General features: G+C 38.4%; 1 protein-coding gene across 1 annotated transcript in view; it reads right to left on the bottom strand.

Annotated features, from left to right (window-relative positions):
- The window catches only part of PCSK2 (proprotein convertase subtilisin/kexin type 2), a 274,633-nt gene that overhangs the window by 225,675 nt on the left and 32,798 nt on the right, over positions 1-16,160 (bottom strand). Inside the window, exon 2 of the mRNA XM_043602927.1 lies at positions 10,311-10,415. Within this exon, the coding sequence (XP_043458862.1) occupies positions 10,311-10,415 (105 nt within the window). The remainder of the gene's footprint in view (positions 1-10,310; positions 10,416-16,160) is intronic.

Here is a 16,160-nt window from a genome sequence, read left to right as displayed (position 1 = left end):
TCAAGTGTACCCTAGACACCTGGCTTTTATCCTTGGTGGTTCCTCTGCTGGGAAGGCCCTTTCTGCAGATAGCCAGAGGATACCTTTCTTAACCTCCTTCAGGTCTATGTGTAAATGTCACCTGACTAGAGTAGACAACCCTGTATGCTTTTTATAAAATGGAAACACCCCCTCCCCTGGCCCTCTCTTCCTCCCACTTTTGCTCTATTCATTTTCATAACATGTTTGCCAAGTCATATACCTACTTTAGTATCTGGTTTTTGTCTTTTTCATCCCCAGTAGTATATAAGCTTCATGGGAGAAGAACTTTGTCTATTTTGTTCCCTGTTGTGCCCTGGTACCTGGAACAGTGCTCGGCATGTAGTTGAACTCAATAAATATTTGAGGAACGAATAAATAGTTTGCTAGCAAGCAACCAGATAATGTAATTACATTGTGAATTCAATAAGCATACATAAAATGCTCATTTTTAGAGGAAACAAGAAAAACATTTTAGGTATTTAAAGACATTTCCTTTTGCATCTTGAGAAAGGTTGGGGAAGGAATCAGGTAAGGCAGGTTGGGAGAAATTTGCTCTACACACATTGAAGATTTTGCCTAGAAGTCCTAAAAGCTTGCCAGCTCATCGTTTGAGAGTCTTTATCTTGTGAGTTATAAAGTTGATACGGAACCACTTTCTTCTCTTTGTGTTGTTTTTCTCTGCACTGGGGCTCATTAGAATTCTCTCAAAGAAAGTTAAAACTCCCCAGAGATCTCTGGGCTTGCTAGAATGGTGTCTCCCAGAGTGCTCCTCCTTCCTTTTAGTAAGCCTGGCAGCGTGAACCGTAGTAATCATTTAAAAATATGCTCACAACATCTAGGAAAAACCAGGCCTACTCATTAGCAGCTTTCTCTCTGCCTTTCTGAATTCATGGTAAATAATTCTCCCCTGTTCCCCATGAATACTTAATTATAGCACGAGCAGCAGCTCTTTGAGGCAGGAAGCTAGGCATATCTGCAATGCCCAGAGGAGATACTGAACTGTTGCTCCCTGCTGCATAATAAAGCCAGCAGATTAGGGCAGATTAGCTTTTCGCACAGGCTGGAGCATTTCTGAAGACTCCTTCCTGCATTGTCTCCCAACACACTTTTTCTCTGGATGCTGTCACGTCACTTTCCAAATATATGCCCCATGGAAGGTTTACACCTGCCGAGCCCAAATCTTAAGTGCAAATCAGAGTGCAAAGGTAAGTCAGAGTGCAATCCACATGGGTTTCTTGGCTTCATTGTTTTGGGCTCCAAGCATGGTCAAGGTTGTGTGCTTCCAGATTCCTTTTCCTCTGAGTTAAATGCAATCCCCGGAGGAGGGCAGTGAGGGGAAGCTGGGCTGTCTAGAAGGAGCTGTTGACCCTAGAAGGCATGCCAACTCTTCCAGGAAGGTCAAGGCTCAAGGCAGAATTTTGACACCCATGGTCTCCTGCCCCTAGTGTTACTCATGGTTGTATTGCGTCTTGTGGTAAAAGGGACTTTGCAGAGGAAATTAAGGTTACTAGTGTGCTGACCTTAAGAGAGAGAGATCATGCTGGGTTATCTGGATGGATCCAATGGTGTCACATGAGCCCTGAAGTGGAAGAGGAAGCAGAGGGGTGTGAAGCACAGGAAGGATCTGAGTGTATTATTGGTTTCAAGATGGAGAGAGCCACATGAGACAACGCTGTTTTCAATCTCATGCCCAGCTAGTGTTCTTAACAACATCTTTTACACATGCAACTCTCCATCTCAGAGCACATTTCCAGGAAATTCAAGCTAAGACACCATCTTTGGTGTCTTTACCATCTTTACATTCGGAGAGGAATCCAAGTAGGATTCTGAAGTGGGTGTGGTAAAAACTACACATGGTCAATATTGACTATGAAAATTTATTAGGAAAGTTAGAAAGTGATGTACCACATCTCAGTGCCTCACAGGTCATTCCCATCCACAAGGAACCTGGTCCCAACACAATCTTTGTGCAAAGGAGCTGGGAAAATTAATTTATGAACTACAAGTCCAAGACAGCAGCACTGCGCAGTGGTGAAGATTCCTTACAAACTGTGGGATGAGCCTCCCTAAGGTCCTATTGCCACACCTGTAAACTGGGAATCTGACAGTATGTAATTCACAGGGGACGACTGAGGGTTAGGGCTAACGAGATGATGCTAAGTCCTCAGCACAGCATTGGGTTTGTGCGATTTGTGACAGTAGCTGTGGATTTCAAGCCTATACTCTCTGGGCGCTCCTCTGAGCTCACCTGCGACTGCTCATGGCTTCTCCGCTATCTCTCTGCTCTAGGGCTTTCTCCCACATCCTGAGACTCAGCCTGTGCGAAAGGCAGCCCAAAATGCTAGGAATTTAACATTCAGGATCAACTCAAACATGAGACAGAGCCTGTAGATTAATCATTCCTCAATCAGCTTCACTCCTTGTGGGACAAGTCTAAAGCACATTCTACACATCACTCTCAGAGAGAACTTGGTAGGACTGAGCCTCTGGTGCCTACGATGAAAACCTGCTAAAATATCCACCCTCTATATGCTTTCCTCACTTCCTTTTTTAATTTCAGTCTTTCCCTCGTGTTTCCTAGGACCAACCACCCAAATAAATGACCCTCTTCTGAGTTCTTGTCTCAGGGTTTGCTTTTTGCAGGAACCCAAATAAAACGGCAGCATCTAACACTCACTGTTCTTAAACTGTTAATCAAATTAAAGTGAGAGGAAACCCTGGAGCCCTCCTCTCTGTTCTTTTCTGACTCAGTGATCTGGTTCCTGCAGAAATGTCATGAGCACGATCATTGAAGGACTGTGTCCTTGCTTTCTCCTCACTAACGCGCAGAGGGTCACTAGCTGGCTGGCTGGGCATGGAGAGGTCTGAGCCAAAATTCCTTCCTAATGGATTTCATTGTACGTGCATTCGCTTGCATTTATAGTTTTTTTTTTTTTTTTTTTTTTTGTAAAACAGCTTTTCTCTTGGAGCCTGAGACACAAAGCACATTCTGGAAGTGTGTGTTTGCTGCTTATGGATCCTTGAGGAGAAGAAATAAGGTGGAGAGAGGCAGGGAGGAAAAACCAGAAGAAGGGAGGAAGAAATGATATTTGCTTAATTTTGCTATGCTCTCCTTTTAGGTATTTGCCCTTTTAGGGTTGGCAACATGGTTTCCTTTTTTATGATAGAAAATTGAACTATTTACAATAGGAAATGTCCAGTTCCCTGAAGGGACCACTTGGTTCTGTGATTTTGAGAGACTGTTAGGAGGCTGGGGTGGGGATGGGGGTAGTTGTTGCATTGGGTGTGGGGATGGGTCTCCTCCATTTTCCACCAGTCAAAAATTTTTTATTTTTTACAATTTTCCTGTGCTTCTGTTTCTCATTGTCTACCTTCTTCTTCGCAATGTAGCTTCAACATCACTTTATTTCAGTTCTATATCTTTTTACTTTATTTCTGTTTAGAGTAGATGTGCCAGAGACACCCATGAACATTTATTAGCCCATGAACAAATATTAGCCCATAACCATTTATCATTAGGTAGGAAGGAGTCTTTCTTAGGAATTCTGGCTAATCTGTACTTTAACCCCAAGACATAAAGAGATTTCATTCTACTTCCAGACCCCACCAATGGTTAACTCTCTGTTTGGTTTGTGGTCTACTGGACTGTCACAATTATACATCGTGGACACTCCTTTCCCTATGAGAATCCTAATTCCAAATACGTTGTTCCCTTGTCCAACCAGGACACCTAAACCTGGATTGCACAAGATGGTCACCATTTCTGGGGACCTGAGTTGTTTTAAAAAACTCATGTGTGACTTTGTACCTCCATTTCAGGTTGGTCTAACTCATGCTACAAGAAAATGAGAAAATGGAGTAAAGGCAGCCATGAGTGGCTTCTGGAGTAGAAGTTCTACGAATACTATTATATTTGCTATACAGTAAACTTACCTTGCTTATTTTTTAAAATAAGTAACATATAATTAAGTCTCTCTGCTTCCTTCCCCTCCCCCCCTCAGTGAAGCATTTGGAAGATAGATTGGAGAAGTCCTATACATTTCTTAGAGCAGCATCTCAAAACCTCAAACCTCACCGTGTTAGAGTTAACAAGTATGAAGATAAAAAACAATCAATTCTTTGGGTATAAATTCACTTTAAAAGGCACTCAAACTATCTAATTTCTATTTTTACTGTCCCTCAGGCTGAGAGACTCTCATGCATTCACTGTGATGGTAAGGACAGGACACCCCAAATTCTACTAGTTATCCACTGGCTAAAGGTTTGATCAAAATGAAAAACCAAACCAAAACAAAACAAAAAACAAAACAAAACAAAACCCAAAAGACAAAAAAACAATAAACAACCCAAAAGTGCAAGAAGACATTTTTTTCCATGAAATTTTCCATTTGAAGGTAGATCTTTCACAAGATAGTGATGCTTTTCCTTTTCTTCTCCCAACTTTTAATCTAAGAAATCAATTAGTTATTTAATACTATAAATCAGGCACAATACATACAAGTGGCACATGATTATTATAAAAAGTTACTATGACTGATGTGTATGACTGTGTTTGAAAAGGGTTGTATGCTAAGAGCTTAGCAATTGTGACAAAATTGTATGTTACTTATGGAGGAAAAGGTAAACGAGTTGGTTTGCTTGCTTTGAACTGCTGAAGTTCCAGTATTCTTTTCAGAAAGATGGCACAATCTAAAGATTGTGAGTAAATTGCTATATAATTGCTCTGATCATCTCACAGGCTTCTTCAGGTCATGGTTTCCATGTCATCCATGCTTAATCTTTCTGATCTGAGTCTATGTACAGCTTTTCTAAGTGTTCGCCAGTCATGGCTATATTACTGCACCTGAGTTAGATCTAAAAGCATTATTATGTCATGTCAGAAAAGGACCCAGAGCAATTACAAGCCTTTCTCAGCTTCTGTCCACTACCTGAGTTTGAAGCATGCTAATAAATCCATTTTTTAAAACAGTATCAATTAGTGTGTTATTAAACCCCACAGACAAAGAAAGTCTGGCCCGCTCATTATTCAGAATTTTACCAACAAATCACACCAGTCTTGTCCAGTTAATTTTAAAGAATGAGAAAACTTCTTTTTTGTTCTGATGGTATGGTTCTATGAAGTTATTGTAGAATTATCCAGTGAACGTAACTTTTGTGGGTTTTTGCAGCACCCTCAAAACTCCACGAATATGCTCAGAGTAGACCCTTAAAGAACAACTAGGTCACTATTGGATCAGGTGTCAGCCATCTACGGTCATTAGACGGGGGATGTGTTTGGATGAAGAAGATAGAGAAGTAAAAGTTCTATAGATAGAATGCAAGGGAGACATCATCCATTCTTTGAGAATGGGAACTGAGACGAGTTTTCAGCAAACTGATAGGAGTTTCTGACTTGCGAAATGATTTTAAAATGATTTCAAGTGATCACTATGTGGTCTAGTAAAATTGCTCTGAGAAGGGAATAAGTGTTTGTAATTCTCAAATCAATTTAACTTTTCTCAACAAATGACGTTCAGATTATTTGTTGTTAAATTATTTGGCCTCCATATGGCTAATGTGTGTTGCTCATTGAACGATGAGAACCTTCATGTTTTTTAATGTATTTCATTTCAACGCTATGTCAGATATGCAAACAGGGTTCAGCGTAACTGTGAAACAAATATTATCTTAAACAAATCTATTCTCTGCAGCTTTTAAGTCACTTGCAGAGCTGTGGGGAGTTGGTATGTAGACTGTGGACTGCAGTCAGATTTGGTTTCAAGACTCATTGATGTTGCTCTTAGCTGAGGTTTAACAAATCCCACAGACATTTTGGGCAGGGGATATTTGTTCTTAACCTTGGTGCTCAGAAGTCATTTCTAGTTTTATTATTTCAGCCCAGCATTGGGTTTAATGATTCCCTCTTTAAATTATTTTAGCTATCCAAACTTTCCAAACATATTGCCCTCATGTGGGTGGTTGTACCGGGACCATGAATATGATAAGCAATCCAGTGTATTGGACTTTTGAAATTAAAAACTGGCTCTTGGGACACATGGGTGGCTAAGTCAGTTAAGCCTCCAACTCTTGATTTCATCTCAAGTCATGATCTCATGGTTTGTGAGTTCAAGCCCCACATTGAGCTCTATGCTGACAAGTGTGGTGACTGCTTGGGATTCTCTCTCCCTCTCTCTCCACCCTTCCCTTACACACTCTCTCTTTTTCAATAAATAAATAAATAAATAAATAAATAACTGGTTCTTCATGGGGTTCTCAGTGACAGGGCCTGGAAGTCATAAAATGGTAACTTGTTTCTTTTACCTACAATTAAGAATATACTGAAAGGAGGAGCTACAGAGAAGGCTATGCTGTTTCCTAGAGGGTGCACATTTTAGAATAAGGACAAAAATACAAGATGAGAAGACCTTTTTCATGGATTAAAACCCTGAGAAAAAATTATTAATCATCCATTCATTTGGCAGTTATTTATTGAACATCTTCTATGTATTCAGAACTGTGCTGTGCAAAGATATCCAGAAATAAGCAAGACGCATTTAGCAGAAAGAGATGGAAAGGCGAGAGAACACCTTTAAAACAATCTGCATCAGAATCTATTTTCTTAGCTGTTGTCCTGACAGTGAATGAATATGAACATATTGAAAGCAGAACTTTATTGGCCTGGACAAAAAGCACATATGATCTTTTCCCAGTCTTTCTGTTGTTTTTCTTAAACACAAAAAGTATTTGCTAGATGAGGGTCAACCATCCTTGAAACTTTTGTTCTGAAGCCAGAACAAAACCAAAGTCAAGTCTGATCCTCTACCTTTTCCCTTATTTCTTGAGCTGATAGCACATCTTGGTAGTTTCTATGACTAAAAACTACCTAGTAGATTCAGCCCTGAAAGCCTGTAGCTACTCAAACCCTCCTGCTCTTATAGGCCTGGTTGCTTGGGTTTTGCATCATCCTTCCCCAGCTGCAGGACAGTGAGTGAGAAAAGCCAGGAAGAAATGTGGAGACAGGAGGAAGAAGGAAACTGGGGCTGCAAGCATGAGTCTAGGAGATAACACGTTTCAGAGAATGATAAAACAACTTGCCCTTAAGATGTTGGCTCCTAAAATGTAACTTAAAACATGTACCCAAGAGATAAAAGCCTAGACCAGTAATCCTTTCTGGATATCTGGTCCTTTCCTTTTTCTTCCTCTCCTTCTATTTATTTTTCTTTTTGCAGCCTGTGTGAATGTGCTTGGAACCCAAAACTTGAGGTATCCTAATTCTTGACATATTTGCCCTTTTGTTTAAGATCTGTAAACCCACAGGGCAGAGTCCTTATAGTGCTACTCTTGCACTGATCATAGTCAATGCTTTTTGTTTAAGAATAGCACCCCCTCCGATGAGGATGAGGAGAAAAAGGAAATCTCATGCATTGTTGGTGGGAATGCAAAGTGGTGCAGCCACTGCAGAAAACGGTATGGAGGTTCCTCAAAAAATTAAAAATAAAACTACCCTACAATCCAAGAATTCCACTACTGAGTATTTGTCCAAAGAGTATGAAAGAAAACATTAAAAAGACATATGCATACCTATGTTTATTGTGGCATTATTTACGATAGTGAAATGCTGGAGGCAGTCCAAATGTCCATTGATAGATGAATGGATAAAGAAGATGTGGTATATATATGCAATGGAATACTACTCAGGCATAAAAATAATGAATTATTGTCATTTGCAACAACATGGATGGACCTAGAGAGTATCATGTTAAGTGAAATAAGCCAGTCAAAGAAAGGTAAGGATCATAAGATTTTACTCAAATATGGAATTTAATGAACAAATGAATAAAGAAAAAAAAAGACAAACCAACCCTCCTCCCCCTCCCCAGACTCTTAACTATAGAGAACAAACTGGTGTTTACCAGTGGGAGGTCGGGGAGTTGGGGATTGGTGAAATAGGTGATGGAGATTAAGAGTACCCTTATTGTGAGAAGCACTGAGTAAGGTATGGAATTGCTGAATCACTATATTGTACACTTGAAACTAATGTAACACTGTATGTTCATTATACTGGAATAAAAAAAAAAAGAATAGTCACCCCCATATTTTGCAATCAGCTGATGCCCAAATTAGATAACCACAAGAACATCATGCAGGAAAGACTCAGGGCTTGATCTAATATTTTGAAATGAGGCAGTCATCACTAGTAGTTTTTTTCCCCCCAAATTATGAGATTTTATGCTTTTTTTCATTTCCTAGAATGACTTTATTATTGACAACAGTCTTAACATTTACCCTTGATGAGAGGACAGAGAAGAGGTACAGGAGATGTATGATTGTTAGTGTCCCTGCTATCTTCTAATGATCATGGGCAGGGCAGATGGTTGTCCCACCACGTAGAGGCAGATGGCTACCAGGATCCTTCTAGTAGGCAGTGATGGGGGAATAGCTGCCCCTTTTGGTTACAACAGACAATATTTTGAAGATAAAGACAAATGATTAGAATCACTAGTGCATGATCTCCTTCCTTACTACCTAGCCCATTTTATTTTCTCCTCTTTTGAAAATATCACTCTAAACTTCAAGAATAAACATTTCAAAGATTACTTCAAGTATAAGAATATCTTAACCTAATGGGCCCAAGGAGTCTCTCTGACCCAAACAATGGCTTCTTAGTTTCACTGTTCCTCAGTTCTCTTTCCCAAGCCTCTCTTTCCTTCTGTCCCAGTTTCTTTTTCTTTTTTTTCTCCCTGGATGGTCTTGAGGAAGCATCTTTAATTGTGGAAGAGGAGAACTCAATGGGGCTTTGAAGCAAATATATAAATAAAAGGAAAACAATGGGCCATAAAGGGTAAGATCATGGGACAGCGATGAAGTGTAGGGAAAACCAATGTCACAGTGCACCAGAATGGTCTTTGTCTACTGGTATCCACTCTGGACCCATAGGTGAGACATACAGGATTTCTGTCCTGTATAATACCTCTTCCCAAGGTATTCCCCAAGCTCTGAGTTGGTACAGCCAGGGCCAATGCAGTTATGACACAGAAAATAGAGCTTTTCCCTTAGATAACGATGCCAGGTTCTACAACAGACCCTTTGAGAATGCCTGGCATGGGCTGGCAGCAGGCAGCTTGGGTCTTACTGTGAAAGCAGATAAAGTGGCTTCTCAGAGCAGAATTTCCACTCCAGGGAATGGGGGATCCCCTGGGTTGAGGAGTTGAAAGAAAATTGCCTATGGCCTGTCAGTTGGTGGTCTGCTGGGGGCGTCTGTTTCATCTGCATTCCTAATTAAAGCCCAAATTAAACCCAGCCAAATGTTCACATGAAAAGCCCCACCAGAATGAGTTTCCAGATTCTATCAACTCCAAAAGAATCTCATGTGTAAATCTCTAACTCAACTGTCTGGCCCACTTTATATCCACTTTCCCCCCAAGAGTTCTGGAGAAGAGGTTGTGCAGCCATCAATGTGCAGAGAGCAACTTGCTTGGATTATTAATTTCCCTTAATTAACAAGGAAATAACTTATCTTATTAGTAATTAATAAGACAATATTTTCTCTTGCTCAATTGAATGAGTCTGTGAGTATAGGAGGATGGCAGAAGGGATTTGATGGAGGATTCAGGAATGACCAAAGTTCCTATTCTGGAAATGGAGCTGTTTTGTGGCTAAAATATTAAGTTTGACTGTGGGGAAGTTGAATTTAAGCTTCCAGGGATAGTAGGAAATGAGATCTGGATTCCAAGAGCAAAGTAAAGATTCCAAATTAAAAATGGGGGTCATGAGCACCATTAAGGCATGGTGGTAAATTAGATGGGTGTGAGAAAATATGGAGAGAAAGGCTGCAACTTTGCATGGATAGGCTCATTGCCTACCATGAGCCAGGCATTTGCCGACCCGCTCATTTCTCCACATCCAGGATGGGGCACAGCAACCTCCTCAGAACATGTGGACTCATCAGAAGAAACCTTCCATAAAACAACTCATTAAACAGCTTGGTTTTTTCCCATCCATCACAGGCCAAAAACATGCTCCCGGGGAACCAGAAGTCCAAACACAATAATGCAGGAGAAGATAGCCAGTAAAGGGGTGGTGTCCCTGTTTATTCCCCACCGTCTCCACAGCCTATAAAATATTTATTTATCATGCACAAGGTAGAGGAGTGGAGAGTCCCCAGTACCACTCTGCCAAAGACCCATTTTGCCTATCATAATACTTGAGTGTCTTTACTTCAAAATTCCCCACCCATCCCTTTATACATTCCCTCAGTGGGCTCAGATGTGGCAGCAGAGGTTGTAAGGCAGGTGTCCAGGGAAACTCACCCTGGGGTCTCTCTCCAGCTGCTGCTTGTGATGTAGGCTGCGTCTTTTCTTGGCCTTTGCAAGGCCATTGTGATAAAAGTGGTACAGGCCGTCAGTGAAGGGGAGCTGTAGAGAGTCAAACAGACATAGGACATAGTTAGCTTCTGGGGGTAGCCCCAGGACATGGAAACCAAAGCTTGGGCTCCATGCAAGGGTTCCATGAGATGAAGTATATGTGAGAAAACCATTGGAAACTTCCTTCGTATCAGACTTGGACATCTATTTCCCTATCTGTACTCCTTTCGTTTTCTCTATATACTGCCCATTCACCCCTCCTCCTCAAATACCTTCTACTCTTTCCTCTATTTCTTTAGTTTCTACCCATTCTTTGATCTCCTCCTTCATAGAGTCTTCCGTTTATATTTATACTCACACCAAGTTCTCCATTCTCTTCCCTTGAACTAGTATTTATACTCCATGTCTGGTTGCTCCAGAATTGTGTTGTGATGTACTCCTGTCTTCACAGCTGCATTATCTGTACTGTACCTTAGATATTCTCTGTGACTCCTTGATGCCTTTCATCATATTGAGCACAGTGCAACCATGTAAATATAGTAAGCACCTATTAGATGGTGGACCGGATTTCCTTCTATCTCCCTAACTTATGGATCCTTGGGATTAGGTATGGGTGTCAGAACTAGTTGCAGAAAACCACAATAATGAGAGCTTGTCTGTTCATCAGGGCCTGTAAGAATCAGAGAACATAAGACTCTCTTGCCCTATGACAAAACTGCATTTGGGGACTTATGATGTACAGAGATGTATTAGTACAACAACAGTAGCACAATACCTTTGAAATTAAGTTGGTATTAATTTGTTTAAGTTATTTATTGTAATCTCCAGGGCATCCACCAAGAAAATAACTAAACAATATATAGTATAATAAACAACAAGGTAATTAAAAAGGTACACTAAAGCGGTGTCTTTGTGGCTTAGTCAGTTGATATCTGACTTCAGCTCAGTCATGATCTCATGGTTCATGGGTTCAAGCCCCACATCGGGCTCTGTGCTGACAGCTCAGAGCCCGGAGCCTGCTTCAGATTTTGTCTTTCTCTCTCTCTCTCTGTCTGCCCCTTCCCAACTCATTCTATGTCTCTCTCTCTCTCAAAAAATGAGTGTTTAAAAAAATTTTAAAAAGTGTACTAAAAATATTTAACACAAAAAGGACTTTATGAAAGAATAAAAGAAAAAAATTTATAAGACATATAGAAAGCATATGGTAAAATAGCAAGTGTAAACATCTTTTAAGTATTACATTAAATGTAACTGGATTGAAAACTCTAATCAAAAGACAGAGTTACAGAATGAATAAAAAAAACATTATTCAACTATATGCTATCTAGAAGAGATACGCTTTACATTTGGGGGGGGTATGATAAGGGAACGTAAGGCAAGCTGAAGGCAAAGCACAAGCTAACAATAACCCTGCTCCCCGAGAGTTGGATATGTGTGACCTTCTTCAGGCACTCCTGGCAGCCCAAGAGCAAAGGAAAGAAAAAAAAAATGGTTAACTGATAGTGATCATAGTCATGCAGGACATGAGTCTCCACCAGTTTACAAATGTCTTAGTAATTTACAAGAAAAACGCAATATTATCAATAGCCTAATCTCCAGAAACCTATAGACTCAGTTTCCTGGAGCCCCAACATTATCCTCCCCTCTGGAGTGCTGTGGGGAACAAAGGCAAGAAGGAAATGGTAGGTAAAATTAAATTTCTTTATAATCCGTAGCCCACTGACAAATACTTGAGGAAAATGTAGAGTATAACATTTCTCCAGGAACTCCCTATTGTCTTAATGTTAATGCCTTACTAGAGGAAAACAACTTAGCTTGACAATAGCCAGGCCTCTGGTATCTTATGAGTTCTCCTTAGTATATGAAATTCCTTTCGGAGGCCTCCCTTTTGCCTTTACCTCCCTCAACTCCATAGCATATAATCAGTCACTCTTCACACCCCCAGTGCAGCTCTTCCTGCCCATGAGTCCTGTCCCTATGCTTTAATAAATCAACTTTTTGCACCAAAAAAAAATACACTTTAAATTCAAATGCACAAATGGGTTGAAAGTCAAGGGATGTGAAAAGATATACTGTACAAACAACAACCAGAAGAAAGGACTGACAATACTAGATATAATTGATTTTAACAAAAATTGTTACTACAGACAAGGAATGACATTTTATGGTGATAAAAGGGTTAATACATCAAAAAGACAGATAATTATAAATACATATGCATGTAACAATGAAGCCCCCAATTCACAAAACAAAAGCTGACAAATCAAAGGGAGGAATAGAAGGGCGCCTGGGTGGCTCAGTCAGTTAAGCATCCAACTCTCAATATTGGTTCAGGTCATGATCTTGCAGTCATGAGAATGAGCCCTGCATCAGGCTCTATGCTGAGCATGAAGTCTACTTAGGATTCGCTGTCTGCCTCTCTCTCTCAAAATAAACTTTTTTTTTAAAGGGAGGCATAAATAATGGATCAATAACAGTAGACCATTTTCAATAATAAGCAGAACCAAGAACTATGCAGACCAAAAAGTAAATTGAAGACTTGAACAAAACCAAAAACCAACTAAATCTAAGAGACATTTATGGAACATTCCACCTAACTATAGCAAAATTCAAAGTCTTATCAAGTACACATGGAATATTCCCCAAGATAGATCATATGTTAGGTCACAAATCAAGCTTCAATAAATTTAAAAGGACGAAAATAATACGAAGTGTGTTAGCTGATCACAAATTCTAATTACATTAAAAATCAATAACAGATGAAGAGCGCCTGGGTGGCTCAGTTGCTTAAGCATCTGACTTCAACTCAGGTCATGATCTTGCAGTCTGTGAGTTTGAGCGCCACATCAGGCTCTGTGCTCACAGCTCAGAGCCTGGAGCCTGCTTCAGATTCTGTGTCTCTTCTCTCTGCCCCTCCTCCACTCATGCTCTGTCTCTCAAAAATGAATAAATATTAAAAAAAATCAATAACTGATGAAAAATTTAGAAATTTGGAAAACAACATGCTCCTAAATAATCAGTGGGTCAAAGAATAAATTACATTGACTATTCCAAAATACTTTGAGATGAATGAAAAACAAAAACAGAATTTAAAAACTTTTGGGATGCAGTTAAAATAGTGCTTACAGGGAAATCCATAGCTGTAAGTGCCTATTGTGAAAGAAAAAAGACCTCAAATCAATAACTGAACTAGAAAAAGAAGAGCAAACTAAATCCAACAAATAGCAGGAAAGAAATGAGAAGATTTAAGTTGGAATAAATGAAATAGAAACTTAAAAAAAATAGAGGAAATCAACAAGACCCAGTTATTCTTTGAAAAGTTCAAGAAAATTCACAAAACTCTAAGAACATTGACCGACAAAAAGAAAGGTTCAAATAAATACAATCAGTGATGAAAGAGGAGACATCACTACCAACCTATAGAAATAAAAAATATTGTAGGGAATACTGTGAATAACTGTATGCCAACAAATTAGATAACCTTGGTGAAATAGACAAATTCTCATAAAGATATAAATTTCCAAAATTTACTTAGAAGTAATAGAAAATTAGAATAGATCTATAACAAGTAAAGAGATTAAATTAATAATTTTCAATCTTCCTGTAAAATAAAGGCCAGGCCCAAATAATTTCACTAGTGGGTTCTACCAAATGTTTTCAGAATTTATACCAATCCTTCAGAAACTCTTCCAAAAAATGTAAGATGAAGGAACACTTCCCAACTATTTCACCAAGGCTACTATTACCCTCATATGAGAACCAAAGACAGATATCACAGGAAAACTACAGACCACTATCCCTGAAAAATATCAGTCCCTAAGTCCTCATCAAAACACTAGCAAAATGAATCCAGCAACATGTATAAAGGATTATATACCATGACTAAGTGGCATTTATCCTGGGAATGCAAGGTTCTTTTAACAGCTGAAAATCAGTTAATGTAATAACAATATCAATAGAATAAAGGGCTTGTTTAAAAAAAAAGTATTTATTTAGCTGATTGTTACACAAAATCAAATACTCTTATGTTAAGACATTAAAAAAACTTAAAATGAAAGGGAATGTCCTCAATCTGATAATTGTATCTATCAAAACACACATAACATCATATTTAATGTTGAAAGGGTGATTACTTTCCCCTTAAGATCAGAGCAAGACAAGTTTGACTGTTCTTTCCATTTATATTCAACAGTGTAATGGTGTCCAGCTGGGACAATCAGGCAAGAAAAAGAAACAAAGTCATTCAGATTGAAAAGAAAGAAAAAAAATCTCTATTTGCAAAAGACATCATCTTGTTTGTAGAAATTCCTGGGAAATCCACAAAGAACTATCCAAATTAACAAATGAGTTCAGTGTGGTTGCAAGATATAAAATTAATATACAAAAATCAATTATAATTCTGTATGCTAACAATGACCAATCCAAGAATAGAGTTAAGAAAATAATTTCATTTACAATAACATCAAATAAGTAGAACACTTGAAAATAAATTTAGCAAAAGAAGTATAAGACTTGTACACTGAAAAGTACAAAATATCATTGAAATAAATTAAAGAAGATATAAATAAATGGAAAGACATCCCATGTTCATGGATTTTTAAGATGGAAATATTCCCCAATTTTGCTGATCCTAAAATTCATATGGAAATGCAAAGGACTCCAATTAGCCAAAGCAATCTCAAAAAAGAACAAAGTTGGAAGACTCACACTTTCTCCTTTCAAAACTTAATAGAATGCTACAGTAATCAAGATAGTCTGGTATTGGCATAGGAGAGACGTACAGTTCAATGTTATAAAATTGAGAGTCCAGAAATAATTTACGGTAATTTATGGTTAATTGATTTTAACCCCGGTGCTATGAAAATTCAATGAGAAAAATTAGTCTTTTCAACAAACCATGCTTAGAAAACTGAATATCTACACAAAAAGAATCAATTTGGATCCCTATCTCACATTACATAAAAATTTTAACTCAATATTATTTATAGCCCTAAATGTAAGAGGTGAAACTATACAAATCTTAGAATAAAACATACGAGTAAATATACAAGTAAATATTCATGACTTTAGGCTAGGCAATGATTTCTTAGAAATGACACCAAAAGTACAAAGGACAAAAAACCCCCAAAACCCAAAATTGGACTTCATTAAAATTAAGAATGTTTGTGCTTCAAAGGAAATCATCAAGAAAATGAAAAGACAATCCACAGAATGAGATAAAATATTTTCAATTCATATCTATGATTAGGGACTCAAACCAGAATATATAAAGAATAATTTAGCAATAAAGTCAAATAACTCAATTTAAAAATAGGCAAAAGATTTGAGCAGTTATTTCTCCAAAGAAGATATACAAAGTGGCCAATAAGCACATGTAAAGTTGTTCACCATTATTAGTCATTAGTGAAATACAAATCAAAACCACAATGAGATATCACTTCACACCCACTAGAAAAAAAAAATTAAAAACCAGCAAGTGTTGGTGAGGATATATGGAGGAATTTGAACCCTTGTACGTTGCTAGTGGATAATAAAATGGCACAGACACTTTGGAGAACAGTCTGTCAGTTACTCAAAATACTAAGCACAGATTTTCATTTGATCCAGCACTTCTAATCATAGGTATATATCCAAGAGAAATGAAAGTATTATATCTACACAAAGACGTGTACACAAATGTTCTTAGCAGCATTATTCATGATAGGTAAAAACTAGACACAACCCAAATGTCCATCAACTGAGTGGGCACTCAGTAAGTGTTGGCAATAAGTGAGTAGATAAATAAAATGTGGTATG

This window comes from Prionailurus bengalensis, chromosome A3 (assembly GCF_016509475.1).
Source record: "Prionailurus bengalensis isolate Pbe53 chromosome A3, Fcat_Pben_1.1_paternal_pri, whole genome shotgun sequence".
Taxonomy (NCBI): Eukaryota; Metazoa; Chordata; class Mammalia; order Carnivora; family Felidae; genus Prionailurus; species Prionailurus bengalensis.
The sequence above is the reverse complement of the archived record's forward strand: the minus strand, read 5'-3'. Positions and strand labels throughout refer to the sequence as shown.